The sequence below is a fragment of the Plectropomus leopardus genome, chromosome 17, assembly GCF_026936395.1.
Source record: "Plectropomus leopardus strain MGB_pleo_1.0 chromosome 17, ASM2693639v1, whole genome shotgun sequence".
NCBI classification, from domain to species: domain Eukaryota; kingdom Metazoa; phylum Chordata; class Actinopteri; order Perciformes; family Serranidae; genus Plectropomus; species Plectropomus leopardus.
Window position 1 is genome coordinate 2960564 of NC_142192.1, and position 24311 is coordinate 2984874.

The window sequence follows — 24311 nt, forward strand, 5'->3', positions numbered from 1 at the left end:
AGTCTTAAATGCAATTAATTTAATTTGGACACATTGTCTATTCCCCTCAAGTATGCATGGACAGATTTTATTTTTCCAATGGTTTAAAGGAATTTCCCTCCCTACAGCAACAACAACTCTACAGCGGAAAACACCAAAATGAATCTTTCTACAGATGCATTCATCCTGTGAAAAAATGAAACTGGCCAAAGGGCAGTGTTATCTGAATGATAACACTATGTCTCATTTTTAATGTTACAAGAGAAAAAGTTTTCAGGATGAGTGCTAACCAGTGTGTTTGATAAATGTAGCCTTTAGCTGTCTTGGATGCCGAGCTTGGCTGAGGTGTAAAATTACCCAGATCAAATAGAGCAGGGGAGACCTGCTAACTCTTAAACGCCTGGGGATTAAGAACTGCCTAAGTTATGTTTTTCAATATTATCATACATACAGATGCTCCTCTTTCTATTAAACTCACTGTAAGTAGTGCACATCACGTACCACCAAAACCCAGTCTCCGCTGGGCTGAAACACACAGCGACACCTTGTGGTGGAGAAAGAAGTTACAGGACTGCAGACAGCTGGTGGCCATCAGGCAGAGAGAGACTATGGGGAATAACAGCATGTTTTTTACATCTAACTTCGTGAATTAAGGATTTATTTGGCCCAAACCAGAGCTTGAGATTGTTGGAACAGTGGACCTACTGACTGAGACGGTTTGGGTGAGCTTTATTTTGCTTCTGCCCAGTCTGAATAAAGTGTTCTTTATGATAAGTTAAAAAGGCAATTAAGCCTCATCATTCTTCGTGACCGAGAGAAACTTGATTTCAATGCAGACTTATACCGTCATTAACCGAACACACCAGTGAAATTTCAGGAAGGTATGAAGGTATGAAACACTACATACTGCCCAAGCCTCATGAAAAGCTCCTTGATTACTACTTTAAGTAGTAGCCATGGATGTATAATGGATGTAGGTGGGTCTGTTCATTCCTTTGAAAGTTGCTCGGTGGTGCATGAAGCCAAAAAAGTTTGACTTCCTGAGTATGAAATTACCTGAGTCTTCCTTATCATGGGGCCCATAGAGCAGGCGCACTAGAGGCTTCCAGCAGCTAACTTCCTGTTTAGCACTCCGCTAACTTGAATAGGGATAAAATGGTTTAATGCTGCAGCTCCTCTAGACTTTCAAAATGTTATCAGGCCAAATGGATGAAATCTCAACAGTGAAACGAGTCATTTCAACAGGGTTGTGATGCTCAAAATATAGACACTGATTTACATATGTCTTTTAACAAAGTAAATATGAAATGTCTTTGGCATCATGGGACAGATCTGGAGGCTGTAGTTACATGCTTTGGCCAGTCCAGCGCACTCCCTGGGGGACTTGTGGTAAGCTAGTCTTCTGGACAAGCTAATGTTACATTAGAGTAGACAGACACAGTGTTTTACCCATTCCTTACTCTTTAGCTGTTGTAAAGGCCAAAAAATGATAAGCTGTCATTTCAGCTCTTCAAATGCTAAAAATCTCTTGCATTAGGGATGTTCCTCATCACTGATTTCTCTGATGTTTAGCAAGTAACTAGATGTTTAACTTAGACAAGTCCACTAGTCTAAAAATTGTGAATATTATAAAGACCATTTAAAAATCATTAATCACGCACTGACAAGTCTCCTCATGAAATTATTTTATGTTTATGTACACATGATCTCTCCCAAATTGTTGATAGTTCTTAAATTTCATTAAAAAAAACTGTCAAGGAAAATAAAGAATTAAAAAAAAAAAAAATCATTAATCACATTTTTAATAACAAAACGTATTTTAAACACTACTGTAAATGTGTGGCACTTTGCACCAACAAATAACAACAAATAATAATCAATTAAAAAAAATAAATATATATAAATATATATATATATACATATAAAATAACATTCTTCAGAAAAATAAATCTTTAGGAAACGTGCCTCATTATTACAACGGCATTTCACTATAAAACATTTAATCTACTAGTCAACAAATGCGCACATCTGTAACTCTTACTATAGTTCCATTTAACAGAGAAAATGAAAAACTTAACAATGTTGTACAGTTGCTCTGCCACAATTGGACAATCACTGTCCATGATGAATGGAAAATCGCTGCTAAGCTAACATGGATGACTTTTACAAGATACAAAGTAATGTGGTACTTCTGTCTGCAGATGTGTCTGGAAGTCAAAGCTGCTTATGTTGAGCACATTTATTTTCCAGTTATTACAGCGTTTTCCGACACCCGAAGCAACGTGAAAGCATGAAGCCCTGTCTTTTGTGGCTCTGCGATTCTACTGTGGCTACACTCCCACTGACTAAAACTTAGCACAAGGTGACCGACGTGTTTGTATACCAGTGTCACTTTCCCGGTGTCTGAAACAGGGCTAACTCTCTGAGGAAGAAAGAGATTCTCTAACTACACCTTTATCTCACTCTCTTATCAGCATTCTCATCTGCCAAACTTTTTTTTTTGTCTTCTTTCATGTCTAATTATCACAATTTACTTCTAGCTGGCAGCTGTCGACCCACCTAACGGCGCCTTTGACTGGCTGCTGCACAGAAACACGTCTTCCTACTGGGCATGGATGACACAAGAGGGGCTGATCTGATTGGCTGATGTGATCGCACTCAGCTGTGCTGCTCTAACAATGCACCTACTGTGGGTACAGCTGGCACCAGCTCTGCTGCCGTATACACACGAACAAGTGGGTAACAAGTTAACTAGATGGCCAGTGTAATTCTAGCCTATTGTCTCATCTAGTGACTGAGCAACACATGGTCATTATTAATCTACCACGTGTTCCTTGTTGTTCCATGTTTTCTTTAATTGACCCTTTGAAACCTGACCAAATTACCTTGATTTCTGGGGAAAGAAGGTCCAATTAGCAAGAAATTAGTCAAAAGTAAAATAAAATTACACGAAAATTTGTCATTAAAAAAAGAAAAAAAGAAAAGAAAAAAACAAGGCAAACAAGGCTTGTAAAAGTGCTTAAAATTATAATAATACTATAATTTAATTTTAAATATGTAATTAAGATAGTTATAAACCCAGTACTTCCCTTATATTTTCCCCTGAGACACTGAAAAAATAATAATTTTATAATTTTCTACTTCTTTCTTGCAATTTGTGGAACATTTCTCTCCAAGTTGCTTAATGCCTTTTTATTACATGTTTTTTAAAAAAAAATCGCACCAATTTTCTTATGGTTAAAAGGTTAAAATACTTGTAAACTGAAACAAAAAAAAGTGATGTCGCTCCAGGTTTTAAAGGGTTAATTAATATGATCGCAACCAACTTTTGGTCTCATTTGGGTAGTAAAGCCTGCACTACATAATAAGACACTAAAACTCTCCGGACGCAGGTTTCACCATTTTTCACAGCCTGACAGCCCTAACCGTGTGAGTAAAATCCTCCTCAACACCACTGGAGTGATTCTTCTAGCCAGCCGTCTGGTCCCATCCAAGAGAGACAGCGTGGACTAGAAGGTGCAATTTTTAAAAAAAAAATCGTGTAGCACTTCTTTCATGCTGCATTGAAAATCCTGTCTATGAAAACGAGCTATCATTATCTCCAAAGACGGAGCTGACAGCCTGAGCGACTAAACAGCAAAGCCTGGGTGTTTGCTTCCAGTCCACTCCACTCACATTCTCCATGTCCTCCCCCCATTTGTCCCCAAATCAGAGTTTTGGCATTGGAGAGAGAGCGCACCATCTTTCCTTCACCTCCGCCTCTTTCTGTTCTCTCCATCCATCCAGACCTCTAATAGCAGGTTAGGCTAACCGAGCGAGAAACAGGCCAGGGTTACCCCAGCGACCCAGACACAGCAGGGGAGGAGCGGAGAGGGAGGAGACGGAGGGAGGAGAGAAAGACAGAGAGAGAAAAGACGGCTTGTTATTGGTGCCAAGAGTTCATTTGTGCGGCTCTTTCAAAGCCACCTGATGTCATCCTGGCGAACCGCGACGAGAGAGAAAAAGCAATGTTTGAAAGATTTATATATCAAAATCTGCTGCTACTATAATGGAGAGAGAAAAACAAGCACTGTATTATATTATATCAGTTGTTCCGGTGTTGTAAATACTTCCTCTCTTCCCTTCTGTCACCAGCCGAGATTCAGTGCAACACGCAGTGAACTGTGTGAGTCTTGTTTTCAGCTGTTGACTCGTGCTGCAGTTCACTGTCAACAGCCAGATGCCTGCTGCAAGCCTTTTTCTGCCTCACATATTCCAATCTGCACAGATACGCCATCTGCAGGCCACTGTGAAATTTGAATTTCAGCCTGCAGAATGCATTCGATTACTGACGATTTACATAAGTTCAGTTCAACAGCAGCTCTGACCAAACTGGACAGACAGAGACAGACAGTGATGGAAATGAAAAACTCTGCCAGTCCTCCCTGCAAAGCACTCTTCAGCACATCTGTCAAGGTCCAAATGCATTAACATCATTACGTAACCGCACCCCCCTCCCTCCTTGCAGCTCACTCTTCAGCCACCCAGTTAGACCAGTGGCTGAGGAGGCCAGGCCAACAGATGGACAGGCCTAATCCTCCCCCGCCCCCCAACTCAGGAAGTAATAGCTGGCAAGCACCAGGAAGCTTTAAGAAAAACGCTGCCCTGACAGTGTTTCTCAGACGGGCCAAACAGAGCAATGAAGCCAACTATTGTCTACATATTATTGCATTCATGTTGTTTTCATTGCCTTTATCTGCAGGCACTAGAGCGGTGTCCATCAGGGCCCCTGGGCACCAGAGCAACCTGCCAACTCACTGCCCTCCTTTAGATCTAGGTTTTGAGGGGTTTGAGTTTTTCAAGGCCGATACTGTTAGTTGTTTTGGACTAAAGCTACTAAGTCGATCATGTGTATCTTCTTTCCCTACAGAAAGTCTAGTCCGTTAAAAGTTAAAACATCCCACTAAAGCACAGTGGAGTAAGAATTATAAATAAAAAAAAAAAGCTGCTCATACGTCTTCTCAAAATGTCAAATCAAAGGCAGACAACTTTGACTGGCCGATATCAACCCTCTTATATGAAGAAACAAAGCGACACAACAGATTTTATTGGCTTGGTCTATACTGCATGAGTAAACATTAAATTAATCTCTTCATAGCTCTATGCCGCCACAATAGGAGCTGACCGATATTGGTTTTTCAGGGCCAATACCGATTATTAGTACTTAATGAGACTGATAACTGATATTTTTAACCGGTATGCATTCACAATAAAAACGAAAATATTTGTCAAAAACTGCTTAAATGCCTTTAACAAATGTTAAATAAAAACCCTCTAAAAAAGCCCTCTAGCTCACCTGCTAGAGCGTGTGGCTCATATGCTGAGGCCTGTGCAGCGGCCCGGTTCCATGCTAGCTTATAGCCCTTTGCTGCGTGTCATTCCTCCTCGCTCTCCTACATTTTCTGTCATTCTACAGGGGTAAAGGGAAAAATCCTCCAAAACTAATCTTTAAAAAAAAAAAAAGTTAAACTTAAACTTCCAACATTATATACAGCAGGTTCCTTGCAACTTTCTTTTATGAAGTTCAGTGAAAATTTAAATAAAAAATGAATGAATAAAAATAGCTCCCTGAGGTTTTACAAAGTAAAAGTTCCTCCAATGCTGACATTGTCTTTGCATGTATTGCAGACTACCTTCCCTGGTGTTGATTAAGTGTAACTGCACACTGTTTCATTAATTAATTTTACTGGCATAAACGCAGATACAGATAATCTGCAAAATGCCAAATATTAGCCTCAATAATCGATGATACTTATGGAGCTGGACTGTTAATTGGGGGCACTTTCAGAATAAACCATTCAGTTTTTCATTGCATCTCTCGGACTGCCAAGTGCATTCTGGGTATAGATGAAGCAGTAGAACATTAAGCTCAATGAAAGTGAAACTTAACCATTGATTGTGCTGTTTCTGAAAGTTCTGCAGATGCTCCTCTCATCCATCAATCTGATCTGATCAGCTTTGCCTGGATCGACAGATCAATTACACAATCCCCAACTCAGACTCCTAAAGCTGCTGCTGAGGAAAACCAGAGCTCATGAAGAGTTCACACTTGATCTATACAACTAGCACAGTTTCAAGACAGACACCCAAATCCAGTGTCACCAATTAAGTATCTGATCAAATGTCCCCCTTCTGTTCCTGAGTTATGCGTGGAATTTATGTCACAGTGAAGGTGACCTTTGACCTTTTGATATAAAATGGCATAACTTCATCATGTCATCCTGTTAGACATTTGTGAGAAATTACGTCATACATAGCGTATGAATCCTTGAATTATGGCCAAAAACACGATTTGTGAGGTCACAGTGACCTTTGATCACCAAGAGCGACTCAGCTCATCATTGAGTCCTAGTGGACAGTTGTTCCCTGGAAATTCCCTGAAGGTATTCCTGAAATACTGCTTTCACGAGAATGGGATGGACAGACAACCTGAAAAGACAATGCCTTCGGCCAAGCTGTCATTATCATATAACAACAAAAACATCAATTGTGACTGAGATGAAAGGTGAATTTAAGAGGAGGAAATGAATCATGATGGAGGAGTTAGCCGAAGCAACTGGACAAATAAATTCTAAAACCAGATAATAACGGACAGAAGGCTGGAAAAATTAATAAATAAATAAGAAAAAAACAGAAGGAAAGCTTCAGACATTGTCCCTTTCAACTCATCAGGAGAGTCTGCTGTCGCTACGGAGACGGGTGCTAGACGCAGGTAGCCAATCAGGGGCTGGGGAACATGGTATGTGATGGCGGAGGGAAAGGGAGGAGATGGAGGGGTGGAGATGGGGACGGTAGCAGAGAAATTACAGTGACAGTGACCTGTCTTTGTCACCGGGAACACAGGGAAATATTAATGTATGTGTGTGACTGTGTGTGTGTATGTGAGTGTAAGAGACAATACCACTATAAAAAAAACATTCTCCTCTTCCACCATCATTCCTAACACAAAAGCAGATTCAGCGAGGATGAAAAAACAGCACCAACATTTAGAATCTGTGTGTGTGTGTGTGTGTGTGTGTGTGTGTGTGTGTGTGTGTGTGTGTGTGTGTGTGTGTGTGTGTGTGTGTGTGTGTGTGTATGAGTGTGTGTGTGTGGTGGTTGGACGGAGGGGGGGGGGGGTTCGGAGTTGTTTATCTTTGTTTTACCTGCTATCTGACTTGATACATCTCCTTTTGGCTCTTTAGGGAGGGATCCATCTGTAGAAAAAAACACACACAAAATATATTTTTTATTACCAGCAGAAAAAGAGCTGATTTCGCTGTGTCAAAATGTCAACTACAGCAGAAGGAACAATGAAGAGATGGATGAATAGGAATGACCAACAAGCAAATGATGACATGTCGGCTTTCTCAATAGGCGTGAAATAGGTTTTATGACAATGCTGTTGAATTTATGGATCATTGTGCCAGAAAAAGGAATTTTATATCTGAATGATCCAACATTTGTCCCACTACACTGCTGACACACCACATCCACGGCCAGCTCCCCAAGATTACATGATCAAAATGCCATGACAGCAGCAACCTCGGAGGCAACTCAGCTAAAGCTGGCCTCAGACTAAACCATCAGCTGGGGGCTGTACGACGCCGCCAGTTCAACAGAGCCAGCCTCTCTTTGACTGAGCTGGCTCGACAAACCCTGCAGCCTTGGTCAGAGCTAACAGGTACAATGAAGGTGGTTGTTAGTTGTCTTTGTTAACTCAGGCTCCCTGCTCCCTGCTTCAGGCTCTGTGCACATTTGAGTCAAATGACTCAACAAATGTTTAATGCTTTATTTAAAAGTGATGGATCACATTCTGCCTTCTTCTGCCCTTAAAGAATACTAACAAGTATTTCTGAAAAAAAAAAAAACAAAGAGGCTTTTATTTGTCTTAATAAGGCAAACAAGTGGCTAAATGAGACTACAGAACGTCATCATGCTGAACACAGCTTTACAGTCTCGTAGCCGGAGTGACGTGACAATAGTGTAATTTGCTGAAAGCCTAACATAAACTATAATTTCCGCTGATTGGCTTCAAACTTCAAAAATCCTAAAAGTATTCATTTTTGAAGATTATCTTCATAAACAAATGTGTAAATATCATAAACACTTATTATTTATTTGTTAGGATTCCCATGAGCAGGTCATGTTACCACTGAGCTTTTTTACTGCAATGATCCAAAATCTAATGGAAACATCTCATACGCTTTTTGACGAGGGAACCAGGGCGATGCTAACTTCTGCATCGGCCTACAGAAAATGTCATCCCTGGGGCACTCGAAAGAGAAGTCAAGTTAGAAATTGTCACAAAAAAAAACAACAGTCATGACCCATTAACTAATGAAACCACTGCACACTCTTTTTTTTTTAACTAAAAACAAATATCAGAAAAAAGTTCACATGTAATCAATGTAATATGCAATTTTGCATCTACTGTTTAGTTCCATTGTGCATTGTGCAACATCTCCCATTAATGTAACATCCTTGATTACAATGGTTCCACTCAAAACTGGTGGGATGCATGCTGGTTCGCTATATAGAACCAAGGTTCCAAGAGACCTGAACGGTACCGATTCAAGAACCAAAGCTAATTTGGAGGAAAAAGGCAGTGTGTTGCTGTGCTTAGGCACCATGTTGCTTTGAGCTAAATGCTAACATAAAGATATTATTTGTTGAGCAGGCATTTAGGTTCACCATATTCTCTATTTTAGTTTAGCGAGTAAACAAGTAAATGCCTGTAGGTATTTGGTCATAACTGCTGGACAAATTGAAATCTTTGCATAATAATGGCATGAGATGGAAAGTCAGAGGATCGCCGAAGTCATTACAGTTCATCCTGAGGGGTACATGAATGTCTTCACCAAATTCCTTAGCAATCCATTCAGCAGTTATTGAAGCATCTTATCTAAAACCACAAGAAAACTCACACTGTCAGGTTGACTCTGTCATCAGTGCTGGTGTGTGCTGTGCTGTCTGTGCAGACTGCCAGAGATCTGCTGCACTGCTTTACAGCAAAAAGGGGAAGAGCGTGCTGTTTGTGCTGGACAAACGGCACCCTTTTAGCTTTGTGCGTTATATAAGGTTGATGGAAACTCTCTAACATTAGTTCAGTAAAGTTTCAACATGGACTTAGTCACAGGAAACACTGACTTTTATGAGAAACACAGTCTTCATTTTCAGAAATATGAGCATGCTCACTGCCACTGGTGTGAGAAAAAGAAGCTACCGCACGTCTCCACCACAGAGGCCTTCGTTTGTAATTATTATACTAAAGTGCCGCCAATCTGACAATTTCCTGTGTTCTTAAACAGCATGTCCTGCTTACACTGGCCAGTGCATGCAGAAGTCATCTTCTCATCAGCCTATACCTCATGACCGAAGCCAACTAGTTTCTCAGCCGATCCAACAATCGGCCCATTGATCCAGCCAATGGCCTGTGTGGGTGCGAGGCTGCTGCTGTGACTGAGGGGAAGATATGGTCAGTGTCATGTGCTGTCAACATGTAAACAGGCTGGATGCTCCGCTGGCTCACTCAGTGACACATGCTCCCTCTGTTCTGACTCAGGTTTCCTCCTTCCTGTTTAACCATACACAGGGCCGCAGTAAGGCCCAGAGCAGCTGGTGGTTGGACTGAATATAGGATCTGTTCTGTCAAGTATCTCAAAATATAGACTTTCATATAGTTGGATTTTTATATTAAACACCAGACCTAAAGCACATGCGTGAATAAAGAGACTCAGAAACATTTCCTCTCCAGTGGACCTCCATACACTGAAGTAGGGCTGGGCGATATGGCTTTAAAATAATATCACAATATTTTTAGGCATGTCATAACACGATACATGATTCTCGATATTTTTGAAATCTCCTCTAAACTACTGTAAACTACTAAAATACAAAATTATTAAATGAACCACAGTTACAAATAGAGTAGCTACTGCCATAAAACAAAGTTACATAAACTACTGCTATAAAAAAAAAGCTTAATAAAATAGTGTTAAAATGTTAAATAAAAATGAAGTATATCAGGGAAATGAATTGTGCAATGTAAACCAGCAACATGTAAAAATGTCTTCAATGTGTGGTATGATGTTTTTTTCTTTTTAGAATCTTTCTTTTTTTTAAACATATTTTCATAGTTAGTTTTAGAAGCTTTTTTATTTATTTATATACTTTTAATGATGTTTGCACTTTACTGTTTGCACTTGATAGGATTGCATCTAATTCCGTTGTTCATGTACAATAACAATAAAGATATCCATTCATTCATTCATGTATAAAGTCAAATTAAGTACTGCTATAGTTATGTTTAATAAAGTATCGTTAGAATTAAATAATTGAAGTGGAGCCCATGTTGCTTTTAATTATAAGGGCCCAGCTCATCCCAGGCTGGACCTGTTACTGTTTTTGCTGTGGAGTTGAAGCTTCCAGTCAACAGTTGAAAGTTAGCATCAGCAGAAAGTTAAACTGTAACGGCAGTATGAGGATTCATCCACTGCAAGCTGGAAACAAACTGCTGTTCATCCTGGAGAGCACTGGTGCTCATTGGTTATTTGAGCTCTGCAGACAGAAAAACACAAAGACTCACGCCTACTGCCATTACCACTCATTAAGTCAGACTGTCCTTTTTATGGTGACATGCATTGTGTAGAAGTCCCCTCAGCCACGCGCACGGACGCAAAGCATTATCAGATGACGTAAACTAAATAAACAATATAGCATAACAAAATCCACTATCATGTATCCCTGCTCCTTTCATCAATTAATCTCATCAGCTCTGAACAGATCGACAGATCAATTATCTACGCTGTCAGTCACAAACTGCTGCTTAGTTCACAGACTTGCAAAAATTTCAGAATTTAGAGAGGAGACATAGATTGATACAAGGGGACACACAAGAATTTAAAAGAAAAACAAAGCTGCCGACACACATATACCCTTTTCCCACAATACTTGCTTGTGTCTGTGTGTCTGTGTCTGTGTCTGTGTCTGTGCGCGTGCGTGTGTGTGTGTGGGGCTTGTTTTGTTTGTGTGTCCATGCAATGTCACGGACAGCGAGGAGAAAGTGTGAATGCCAATCGTACGCATTCACATTGCAGTCAGATGTTAGTAGTTTTTTGTTTTTTTGTGCAGTGGGAATGAGGCTATCCACTCTCATTCTGCAGGAACAGGGAAGCCTTTAATCACAGTTACTACAAAATGACATGAATGCAACAATATGGCTGGTATACACCAAAAAAGGGGAACTGTCTGTTAACTGAAAGGTCCAGGTTCAAGACTTGTTACCAGGGAGTATCTGTCTTGCCAAAGGCTCCTTGAACAAGAAACTTAACTCCATCTAGCTTCTTATGTAACAGACCATGACCTCTGCCCTTCAGAGGCAAGAGAAAAGCAGTTCCCTGTAAGGACAAATATCACTGGATCGCATTAAATAACTCTGCAGTTTCCTTTTCTCTGCTAAATCACTCTTTATGGTACAATAGTTCTCTGTGTGGCCACTGGTTCCAGTCTGCAGCCACTGCTAGAGTAAACTGATTTAGCAATATTTTGCTGGTGGCAGTTTCCATTCATGAACATACAGCAGCACATTGCACATAAAAACTACACATGAGCAAACTTGCTTGCAACAACTGCCAGTACCACGGGGGCTCATGTTCATGAGAAAAAGCTCACGCACATAAACATGGCACGGCAAGAGAGTCACAGAGATCTCAGAGGAGCTCTGTGTAAAGCTGTTTACCTGGGAGAACTTAACAGAGAATGAATGGGATGAAGGAGAAAAAGAAGGGAAAATAGGACGGCTAGAGGAAGACCAAACACCCAAATACTTCACATATTTGCAATGCCAAAGATGTCCACTTAAGCCACAGTGTGCAACAATGTAATAACAGACTACAGTAGTGGTTGCCCACATCTTATCACAATCTAAACAATGAGAGTTGTAGCTGAGCCAGAAGTCAAACACGCATGGTCAAAAAGGAGATAAAACATATTGTATATGTGCATAAAAATGCACAGATACACATGCAGCTCTGAGTGGAGGCTTTTTTCTCTGAGTTGTGGCTGTTTGAAGCAGTGGGTTAATCCAACAACACACACAGACATGCATACACACTGAGCAAACTTAGTTGCAGATCATAGTAGGATAAGCCCACTGCTAAAACGTAAGCCAAGCTGTTTGGATAAAGTTAAACAGATCACACAAACACATCCAACGGCCACTGAGGAAATGACAGAGCAAAAAATGCAACGGTCCCAATCCCATAAAAACATCCACATCTCTCCAAAAACATGCAAACACTCAGATACAGTGAACTCACCTAACTCCACTCTGTTGAACACTGGCTATACTGTATATTCTGAACTGAGCTCCCCTCCGCAGACAGCTCACTCTTTTCCCAACACACACTGCTTCTGTCTCTGAGCCCGCATTAACACAAGACCACCCTTTCTGTGGGCCCCTGCCTTTCCCTTCTCGGCAGGCACACTCATCGTTTGACTCATGCACAAGTAGGAAAGACCCCCTTTCATTTAAACATACCTATTGTCTGGCTCACACACATGAAAATGAGGCATGAGGCACAAAAACAATGAGCAATACGCTGCTGTCAAAGCTGTCTCTGACAGTGTAGCCAGAGATACTGTTGAGAGAGTTTAGCAAACATTTAAATGTCAGGGCCGTGGACAACACATTTAACTCTATATTACCTAAGGGATCACCCATCTGAGAGGACTTTTGTTGCTTGGCACGGAGCTGTTGGTGGTGACATACTGATGGAGAGTGAAACTGGAAGCATGATGTCAACTTGTGAAACTCATGATCAAAAGTGGGAGGTAACACTCAGGTGACAGTGAAACACTTATGTTTGTTATCTTGGTTTTGGAGCCAAATGCTCATTGCTGTGGTATTTTTATGTGCTGCACTTCCCAGTGATAACATTTCAGGCAAACAAGGTGCTCGGTACTGTGACGTCACTCTCTGCTGATTTCAGTAGGAACCTGATTTTCTGCAGGTTGTTACTCCTTTCTTTACTAGTTTAGCCACAATAGTCAGTGGTGCTCAGCCTACTGTGTGCTAAAAGGTAGAGGCACAAGTAGAGACTGATGACTGCGTATAAAGAGAGACAATGCATCTCCGCTGTGCAAAAATGAAGCCAAAACATCCAGGATACAGCCACTACAACCTTGCGTTGGCAATGTTATCTGGAGCCAGAGCCTGCACAGTAGCAATCTCAGCAATATTAAATTCCCACTGTCCAACCAATCGCGAGCAGTGCCATTGATTGCAAAGTAGGGGTCAACAAATATTGCTTTTTCAGATATCGATACAGATTATTAGTGCTTAATGAGACAAATTACTTATATTTGGAACCGATATGCATTTACAATAAATATGAAAATGTTTGATGAAAGAATTTGGAATATAAACTTAATATAACCTAATATAAACTTTGTTTAAAAGCCTTTAGCAAAAGTTTACTCAAAACTGAAACTGTCAACATCATTTACAGCAAGTTCGCAGTAACTTTTTTTTGTAAATTTCAGTGAAAATTTAAATAAAATAAATAAATAAATAAATAAAAAACTGAATGAATTAAAACAGCTCCCTGAGATTTTACAAAGTAAAAGTTCCTACCATGCTGTCATTTTCTTTGCATGTATTGCAGACTGTCTTTCCTGGTGTTAGTTAAGTGTAATACGCACACTGTTTCATTAATTTTATCTGCAATCATTAAAATAAAACGCTGGTACAGATAATAGGCAAAATGCCAAATATCGGTCCAGATAATTGGCCAAGTCGAGAATATATCGACCCTTATTGTATGTTCATATGAGCAGAAAAAAAGTCTGCCAGCCACTCGGCTAATTTATATAATGTAATGCATAGAGTACAGCGTAGGGTACATGTCCATGCCGAGAGCAGAGTACGACGTTGACTTAATGCAGGAGCATATATCCCGCTTTACTTTTGGGAACTTGTCATGTTGTCTATTTTTATCATACAGTCTTTGTTAGAGACAGGCGTAGGGTATGTGTCCATGCACAGCCTGCACCATAGGTACGACGTTGATTTGATGCAGGAATATATATCTCGCTTTACTCATGGGGAGCTGTCATGTTGTCCATCTTTATTACATAGCCTCTGTTAGACAGTGCACCTTTTAGATTCTTACTCTAACACTAAAAGACAACTCCACCAATGAGCCACTGCGTTTCTAACATTGTCATTCTTTCTATAACCAGTTCTTTTTTTTCCAAGGATCAAGATTAACGTGTAAAAACAATGGGGTTCCATTTTATTCACACTTGCTTTTTTACCAAAGATTTTTTGTGCACAAGCAGCTGTGTTACATGTGGTTTTGTTCACTTACTTGCTACAGGCATGTACCAGTCCAACATGCTGGATCCTGATCATTGATACTTATCTTAATTTAGAGGATCCGGTATCTGCCAGATGTGACCAATCCGTGTTAAAAACACCTTGTCTGTCAGAGCCAGTATACAAAGAGAGTTTCGGTGAGCTATTTTCAGTCGGTCATTATAAATTCCCTTAAATCCAGCGTTTAGTTTGGTTCAACAGTCACAGCTCTTGTATCTGTAACCCTGAAGGGATTCATTGTTGTGAACGAGCTAGCCAGTTCTTCTTCATTCCACACAAAGTTGAAACATTAAATACATCACTGCCTGTGCACCCATGTACTTTCAACCGGAAATACACACCAGACAGCCTGCTAAATCACAACTATATCTGTGACACATAGATACTTTACATATCTTTAATCAAAACCACAGCCATGTACAACTAAACCCTTCTGGATTTTTTTCTGCTGTGTCACATTTGGCATCCAAAACACGCTTGAAAAACAGGGTTAGCAAAGAGCAGAAAGTAGCAGGGAGGCCAGTGAAAATGTTATGTTGGTTACTTGTTTTTTATATCTGTTATTTATGTAGTCTCTCCAACAAACTTGGTGCACACTAATTTGAACGGCACATCATTTCAGGAGTGATGCATAGAAAAGGTGGAAGAAATAGCGTGCCCACCCCGGGTGTTGTATTTCCATCACTGCCAGTCAGAACAGGAGCCGGGGAAAAAAACTGCAATAAATGCAACCGCAGAGTCATTTGTCATGGGAATAAATGCAGATTTTAATCTTTTCCAATAGTGTCCACTATCAAATTTTGACTACCGGCCAATAAGACTGGTCGATAATTAAGAATTTAATCATTTAATCCTTTAATATTACACACGCTTGTATCACTCTGCACACAAAATAAACTTTTTAAAATCAAGCTTTAAAAAATATGATACATTATTATTATTTTCTTCTTTCATTAAAGTATTTTTTTAATTTGTCCTAATCATAATTTTATTTAATTTTTAATTTTAACCCTTACTATGCCAGATTTTTGTTATGATGCCACGATGTTTTTCGATGAACATTTTTTAAAATTGATTTCAGTATACTAATTACTATATACTACTACTCAATACTCATCACAGCCTAAGGTATGTCAATGATTAGCAGCAACATTGATTTTTATACATTATTATTACTTTTTGTGCAGTGTCAAAGATGGACATTCATACCACTCTGTTCACAAAATGCGCTTGTCAAAATCAGGCTATAAAAAATATTGCTTTCATTGAGTTAGTGTCTTAACCATCATCAGTCCTGATCATAAATATCAAATTTTCATTAAGTGGCATCATGACAAAAACCTGGCATTTAAACCAACCAACCAAACCAATGAATATTTGATATTTATGACTAGGACTGATGTTGGTTTAAAAAAAAAATTTTAAATGAAATGAAAGTAGAAAATTCTATCAATGTATTATCTATTTTATAGCCTGATTTTGAAAAGCGCATTTTGTGCACAGAGCGATACGAGTGTGTGTTTTATTAAAGTGTGCCCTAAGGGTTGAGATCAGAACCAAAGGCCACTGCTTTAAACTGTTCCTCACTTTGGGACCCTCTCAAGGACCTCAGTGGTCCATAGCCTTTGCTTTAAGACACAAAAGGCCACTGACTGTGATGTTAACAGTGGATCAATTTCTCTCGGTTAACGGCCCTTAGCTGAACAGAAATAGGGTGAAAAGTAGTGAGAGGACAAGACAGAAAGAGAAAGTGAGCGAGATGGGGAGGGCAACAGTGAGATAGCAGTTTTGAATGCGCTGGAGACCAGAAGAGAAAAGGAGTACAATGGTCTTTTAGGACTTGTCCTAGTTTGGTGTTCTCTCTCTCTCTCTCTCCCCTCAAAATAGGAGCACAGACCATTCTGGCAAATCTTTCACACTGATCCTAATCAATTGCAAGCTGATTCAATTCTTTCACTGACCTCTTTCATTAACCAGCACAAACTCTGTTAACACAGCTTGGCACACATCTACACTTCTCTCTTCATTATCTTTCCAAGGTCTCGCTCTCTCTCCGTCTTTGAATTTCTCTTTCTTTTACACCTGCACTGAATAGACTTCCTTATTTCCCTCTAACTGGATAGTAAAATCATTCACTCACTCCGAGGCTTATCGTTTATGCTCCTCTCACAAGAATGCGTAAAGAAAATGGTTATCTGCGCACGTGATTTCACAGCCACTTGCAACCTGCGCTCACTGCCTCCCCCACCCCCTGCGACCTACCTCCTCTCTTCTCCTTCTCCATCTTCTCTCCATTTTCCTCTTTGCCCCCTCGACTCTGTTCCCTCCCTCGTTCCAGCTTGTTTTAAGAAGACAGCGGTGGGGCGGCAAATTTTCCCCGAGCTCACACCAATTAGCTATCACGCCGGAGAAATTACCGAACGAGAGCACGGCAGATGAGAGGGAAAAGTGGGACAAGCTCCTTTTTATAAACACACAGAGAGGCGAGAGGTTTGCATGTGTGTGTGTGTGTGTGTGTGTGTGTGTGTGTGTGTGTGTGTGTGTGTGTGTGTGTGTGTGTGTCAGATGCTCCTATGAGGGGATTTAAACAAACCAAACTCTCAAACTCTCCATTTACACATCTGACAAAACACTAATACTTCAATTCCCCGGTTAATTGACTAAAAGACTATATTTGACATTATTATATTATACTTTTAAATAACGCTTATCCAACAGCACAAAATAGAACCAGTCAAAATGTCTGTTTTACTCTGCTTGCCCTGATTCACAAGTACTCTGACTGACAGCGATGTCACTTCATGAGCAGACTTTCTTGTTGAGGTTTATTTTTGGAGGGGGATTGGAGTTGCTTTTAGTGCATCCAGATACAGTATAAGATCCACACTTCAACTCCAAGGCTCAGATCAAGACCATAAAAACACAGATTGTCCCTATTAGCTCTTATCAGCTGGCCTTTGGTCTTATCTCGTCCGTATCTGGGCGGCGACCTGTGTGTCTGTTTTTTGTGGGCAGTAAAGCTCCTCTGATAACACAGACCTTTGCTGTCCTGGTTGCGACATAGCATAGATCAGACAGACAGACAAATGTGGTACCTGTTGTTACCATGGTGACAGACAGCCTTGTTTGGTAGACATGAGAGCAGGATATAACATGTACCTATAGTACAGAATGCCATCTTTACTGTTTCTTCTCTGAATTACACCACTGCAGGCTTCCCAACACATACATTTATTTGTGGCGGCCTGCCACGAATAAAATATCTGCCGCCACAAACAGACTTGCTATTTTTGGAATTGGATATTTATTAGGAATGTTGCTGAAATGTTCTATATGTACTTTTCAGTTATGCATTGCACAGAGCGAGTAACAGAGGGACAAATAATATATATATACATTGAAACACATGCCTGACGTCATATTGACGCAATTTTAACTGTCACGTCCAGAACGTTGGTGAGGCATTCATGCTTATATTTGTAGTTTGTGTTTTGTTATTTGTTACTAATCCTTTGATCAAATGCTGATAGTAATAAAAGTTGTGCCAATTTTTAGGGCTCTACCGATTTTTTTTAATTTACATATGAGGCTTCTGTTGAGAATTTGGAAAGAAGCTTCAAATGTCTGTTGTCATATTTTGACTCATAACCCTAAAAGCTAAAAAAAAAAAAAAAAAAAACTCAAATAATGTGATTCATTGGATTATATGGGTTCATTTTTTATGATAAAAAACACTTTCTTGAATGAATAAATGTAATCTACAGTGATGTCAGACTGCCTCGTTAATACAGGTGTGTACCTCACTTGGTGTACAGCAGGTGGGAGAGCAAACTGTTTATTTTTTATGAAAATTATGTTCATCAAGGCCAATAAAATATGTTGTATTTTTAAAATGATTACACTCTCAGTCACATGTCTTTTTGTTTAATCCACAAAAAATATAGTGTTTAAAAAGGACATGTTGTGGTGTTGTAAGGGGATTTATGTTGAAACCAGCAAAGACTCCAGAAAGTCCCTGACCCTGCCAAAATTTTTTATGAAACAAACACACATGTTAACACAGCAGGCAATATTAAGACCAGCAAAATGATCGAAGTCATGTCCATTTACCCTAAAATAAATCAATAGCATAATTATCACAACAGGCCTAACCACAAATCCACCTTCCTACCTCACATCTCCCTCTCTCTACCCATACACACACACCCACACACACACACACAGACAGTAATCCAAGAGAATAAACACCAGATTAGATTAGGTCAGTGTGTGTAATCCAATGAACTCTCACCCCTAACATGCCTAATGTTGTTAGAGCTGAACATCACACCATCACTCACACTCACAGGGCCAGGGAAACATAGTGTCCAGCTGACACATAGCTGTGCTCTCACACACACACACCATGTATACAGAATATTGCTGTTTAAGTATGCAGATTTGTTATGAAAACACATTTTGGCGTGATGCTTTCCCATATACTCCATGGCCTCACTGAGAGCAGCTGTAATCTGCTGTCTAGATTACCCTTAAATGCAGTACGTTGAAAATATTTTTTGATGGTTTCTTTCCATCTAAAAACATATGACAAAAACATTATGACAAAACCTGGCATTTAAAGGGTTAAAAATTCTGAAAAAATATTGAAAATTTAATATTTTTGATCAGGGCTTATGTTTTTTTTTTAAAAAAAAAACTAAGTGAAAGTAGAAAATATTAATGTATATATATCATTTTTTAGCTTGATTTTGGAAAGTGTATTTTGTCCTGTGAATAATACGAGAGTGTGTAATATTAAAGTGGGCTCTAAAGGTTAAAACATACTAAATGTATGCTATCAAAACATGATATCATCATCTGTTTTTCACATCTATGGCAATATTACTGAATACATTTCTGCAGTGGCTTCATTGCAACGTAAGTGTGCTACATATACAGGGCTAATGACATCCATCACCCTTCTCAGATCCACCTGATTGGTCAGCTGTTACAGGCCGCTCTTCACATTGCCACGTACGGCACATCCACAGAGGCTGAACTTGTTTACAAGCATCTGACTATCAGGAAGGTGAATATTATTCCCTCTGTAATGTAACCTCGTGCTTTTTGTTCTGGTTTGGGTTGTATTACCGTGGTGCGCCTTAGAGTTCACGCTGACATCATACATGCTTTGGGCTACAGACAACTCCAGCACTGCCATTCATTTCACTTCATGGCTTCGCTCACCGTCTTCTGATTGAAAAATTACAGTGTTTGGTCTAGCCAGACATCTGCGGGGCCGGGTTTTCCGATCATTTCTGCCTCGGACCCCAATCAGCGAGGTCAGAACTTTTTTTTCACTCTTTGTCTGTTACCATGGCAGTCCCCAAAATCTTGAATCGGAATGTTTATCAGTTATTTATCCATTCGCTACAGTATCTGTAAGTATTCCTGGTCGATTCCAAGGAGGCTATTTTTAAATATGCAGGAAGTGTGTATATATAAATTATGTATCTTTATAGGAATAGCCCAAAATGACCCATTTTGGGAATTTATGCCAAATTTGACTGACAAAAATAAAACAAAGTGATGCCTCTTTCCATTATTGAGTAAAGCTCCAGGAACACCACAGCTACCTCCATAATTCCAACCCCCCTGAACAGCGCCTGGTTTTCAAGCCAAATTTACATCTGGGTCCAAAGTGAAATTACACTGTCTGGGTCCATCACTTGACGCCATGGGGCCAAAAAAGACTTGTTCCCCATAGACTTGGTTTAAAAAAGAGATGTCTATAAATCAGTGGATAGTTTGTTTTAAATCCCTGCAAAATGACAAGTTTCACAATCAGGATTTGATTTGTTTGGTCCGATAACATTTTGAAAGTCTAGAAGAGCCACACAATAAAATAATGAAGTTAGCTGTTTGGTCAACAAAAGTTAGCCAGTTGGGTGCACTCAGGTGTGCTCTGTACTATAAGTCTATAGTGTGCAAGCTCTATGGACCCCATAATGCTGATCCACATATTTTCATACCGCAAAAATAGAGCTTTTTTTTTTTTTTTTTGCTTTGTGTGTTACTAAGCCGTCTTCATAGGAATGAATGGGGTTCTGTATCGTATACTGTATCCAAGACTTTTAATACATCCATGCATAATCTGGCTGACGTGCTGCAGGGGGGCAGCTGCTCCCCCAGGAATGGACAGCCGTGGAGCTGGGAGGTTTGCTGGTGGATTTACAGAGTGGAGGATGAAGTTGTTGGAGGTTAAAACTACAAACAGCAGAGTTCTTTCATGTTTACAGGTTGCAAAGCTAACAGCTATCAGAAATGTGCCCCCTCTACTCTACAAGTGCAGCTGCGGGCTACCTGTAAAGCTGGGTATACACTGTACGATTTCAGAAATGTTGTTAATTCCAACTCATACTGTACGAGTAAATCGTCTGCCACGTAAAGCCAAAGCTCACGCTTGATGTGCTCACCCTGTATGTTTTCGATCATCAAGCCACGACCTGAGAGTTCACACTGTACATATAAAAATGGCTGTTGGCCCATGCAGACCGTCCTGGCTATTGACAATTGTCAATAACGATTAGTTTGAAAGCTAAGAGGCAGGAATTATGTGTGGAACAATGCTAACAAGGCAGAATAATCTGTGCAATCCTGTGTGGCGAAACCTCCAAGAAAAAACAAGGCGGCGGCACATATGGCCTCGCAGATACCCTGTGTGATGTAGACAGTATGGCCTGTCCATTTCACAGAGAGAACAGGAGGTAAGCTAGCTACTTTTACTGTTGTTAGCTTGACAGTTAACGTTGGCTATGCTAATGTTCCTTGTTGTGCACAACTCGACCAACCTGCCTCCATATTTTCTGTCCAGGGTTGTGTTGCCATTGCGTTTCAGATGTTCTGTTTGCCATTTTACGGAGGTGCAGTGTGAAAAAAAAGCCTTGATGTTGAGGAATCGACTTGTGGCTCTGCTTCAACTGTGAAAGAGCTTGTGTGGGCCGACGAAAATGTCTGACATAGAAATTCATCCGACCGTCCGATGGCTGCTCGGGAGCAGATGATCAGTGCTCGCTCCCCAGGAACACAGCACAGCAAGTGATGCCCAACGAAGCCATAAAATGAGTCGTTCAGCTCAGAAATCGTGTCAGTAACGGGCTAAAATCATACAGTGTAGACTAGCTACACTGTGTTGTCTTTTGTTATTTCTCAGAATCATGCAGATAGGCGGATTGGAGAGGGGAAAAAAAGCTGCAGCTGCATTTAAGTCTTGTCTCACCTAAACCCCTATTCTTGGTCTATTCCCTTCATGGCAACCGATTCCTTCCTGGTTTGTTATTGGGCTTATCACTTTGAAGACCTCATAAAATGTCCTCATCTTATCGCTGTCTGACCCGGTGTGGTTCAGAAACTACACCGTTAGTGACTCCAGGAGTCCAAGCTCACCTTATGGCTTTAATTCGAAAGCAGATTCAAAAATAAACTCAAACTAAGCAGGCAAGCCCGACTTTGCACACAGGAATACATCATTGTAATGCCAGAGTGAACCTGACCCGGATGACCAGTCCTTACAAGCCTGTGATATGATACGCACATCAGCAACAAAGGCCTTGAGCAACATGATGTATTGTGCCTGCTTAGCAACAGGTTTACCACAGAAATTGTTTAACCAAATTTTTTCCGGGGAAAGTCCACTGAAGATGAATGACCTTTGTGAGCAACACGAGGCTAAACATTTAAAGGTGCAATACTTCTATATTTAAAAATGGACTTGTGTGGGAACAGGGTCACAGGTTAAATCCTCAGAGATTTATCACCTGACTCTGCAGTTCTGCTCATTTTTAAGCTCATTGTTTAGCTGTCCGATCACTCTGTAAGCTCACATCACACAGAGCAGCTGTTTTCACTGAAAAAAAAAGTGCACATTTTATTTAGCAGCCCCTCCAAGATGTTGCAATCATAACAATTAGCCAAAATTCAACTAATCTCAGTAAATTCTGCGTAACTCTGTAATTCTGTCAAATTAGCCTACATAAATTTGACCAATCGTAGTTTCCTGTGAGTTTCATCAATCATAGCAGTCGTACAACATCACCAAACTTACTTTCTTGTTTCTGGGTGTGACGATACGGGTGAATGTCTCACATTAACCAATGAAAATGACCTTTAAAGACAGTGCAGTGGAACGTTTCCTTGATGTTCTGTGCAAAAGCAGGGACAATCTGTTTTGCACCATGTGTAACATTGTGATGGAACACAACTAAAGTCTCTGACTGTAAAACACTTTCCACAAAACATATGCATAATGACTGAATGATTAACAACATACTGACTTTAGGCTATTTAACCCTTTGAAATCAAAACTGACATCACTTTTTTTGCTGCGTTCAGACACGTTTCTCAAGTATTCAAACCTTTGAACCCCAAGCGAACTGGTTTTGTTTCATTTGGAAACATGGGGGAAACTAAACTTACAGAGATTAGAGATATTCACATTTGATTAACAAAGGGAAATGAGCAACTTGACAAGAAATGTCCTGCAAAATGCAAGATTGAGTAGATTTGGGAGATTATTTAAAAAAAAAAACTGGGGGGAAAAAATCCAGAAAACTACATTAAAACATAACGTGTATAAATGCATACGTTTACCCTTATGAGACAATAGGGTTTACTATGACTAGGAGTATGACTATATTTATAATTATTATAATTACATAACTGAAATTATGTTAAAATATTACTATTTTTTCTTTATTAATTTTTTAATCATTTTCTTGTTTATTTAGATTTTTTTGACTTTTTTGATAATTTTCAGGATTTTTTTTTTTAAAACAACCTCACAGGTTACAAAGGGTCAATCATCGTATAATCATCTACTTTTCCCCCAAATCTATGGCAATATTACTGACTCCATTTCACATGCAACAATGTAGTGGAACACATGCTAAAGTCTTTGACTGACAGACACTTTCCAAAAACACCCCGAGAATGGATGAAATACGTAGACAACAGACAGACCTTCACGATGTCTGTTGCATGTGATGACAGAATCAAGGCGAGTTATATTAAATATGCATGGTGAGTGTTAATGTTACTGTGGTATGAATCACGAACAGTGAGGTTTTATTCTCACTGGAACAAGCTGCCTTCAGTTAGAATGATTTATTAAAACTATATTTTCACTTGCACATTGAAAAAACCCACCACCACCAACAACAACATAACACCTTAACACAAACACAACAAGCATTGCAATGTTTTAGAAAAGCTGCCATGAAATCAGGGAATTTAAACTGCAAAAACTTTTTTAAAAGCCTGCAAAATCATGGAGGGACTAGTTTCAAAACCATTTCTCTTATTTGTATCTGTTGAGTGTAAACTAGAGCACTTTTCCCAATGGACAAAAAAAACCCACTAACAACCGAAAACATCTGCCTTTTTTATTGTATTATTATTGGGAAAGGTTACCAGTGAATGCCCTAATTTTTGCCCCTTTTGCAACACAATGTAATAATTTGCTGCCATAAAATTCTGTCCATCTCTGTCCAAGCGGCACTCGAACATTGTTCCAAATTTGTCGGCACCGAGATAGACAGAAAAACTACATAAGTAAGAGAGGTCAAAAAAGTGACCACCGTAACTACGCATGCATGACACTGGATTTTTATTGCCAGTATCCAATATGCCAATATATAACAACTAATTTGGCCCTCTGACTGAATATACATATTTATCTGTATTTCTGCACCCTGCTTTATCTTTATTTTCATGCATATTTTAATTAATTTAGGGGGGCGGGGCAACAGAAGCCTCAGGAAGAACAACTCAGGAGGGCTCCCTCTTCCAGGACGGACAGACGTATAATAGATGTCATAAAGAACAGTAACATTAAAGTAGATGACAAAATTACTCTTATTATTGAATTATTATTACAGGGTTAAAGTATCTTAAGTAT

The 24311-nt window shown here is 39.7% G+C and overlaps 1 protein-coding gene across 2 annotated transcripts in view; it reads right to left on the reverse strand.

The window, feature by feature from the left end:
- trioa (trio Rho guanine nucleotide exchange factor a) overlaps positions 1 to 24311 on the reverse strand; it is a 127046-nt gene that overhangs the window by 91610 nt on the left and 11125 nt on the right. For both annotated transcript variants that reach the window (XM_088090520.1, XM_088090519.1), the window contains exon 2: positions 7164 to 7214. In XM_088090520.1, coding sequence (XP_087946646.1) covers positions 7164 to 7214 — 51 coding nt within the window. The remainder of the gene's footprint in view (positions 1 to 7163; positions 7215 to 24311) is intronic.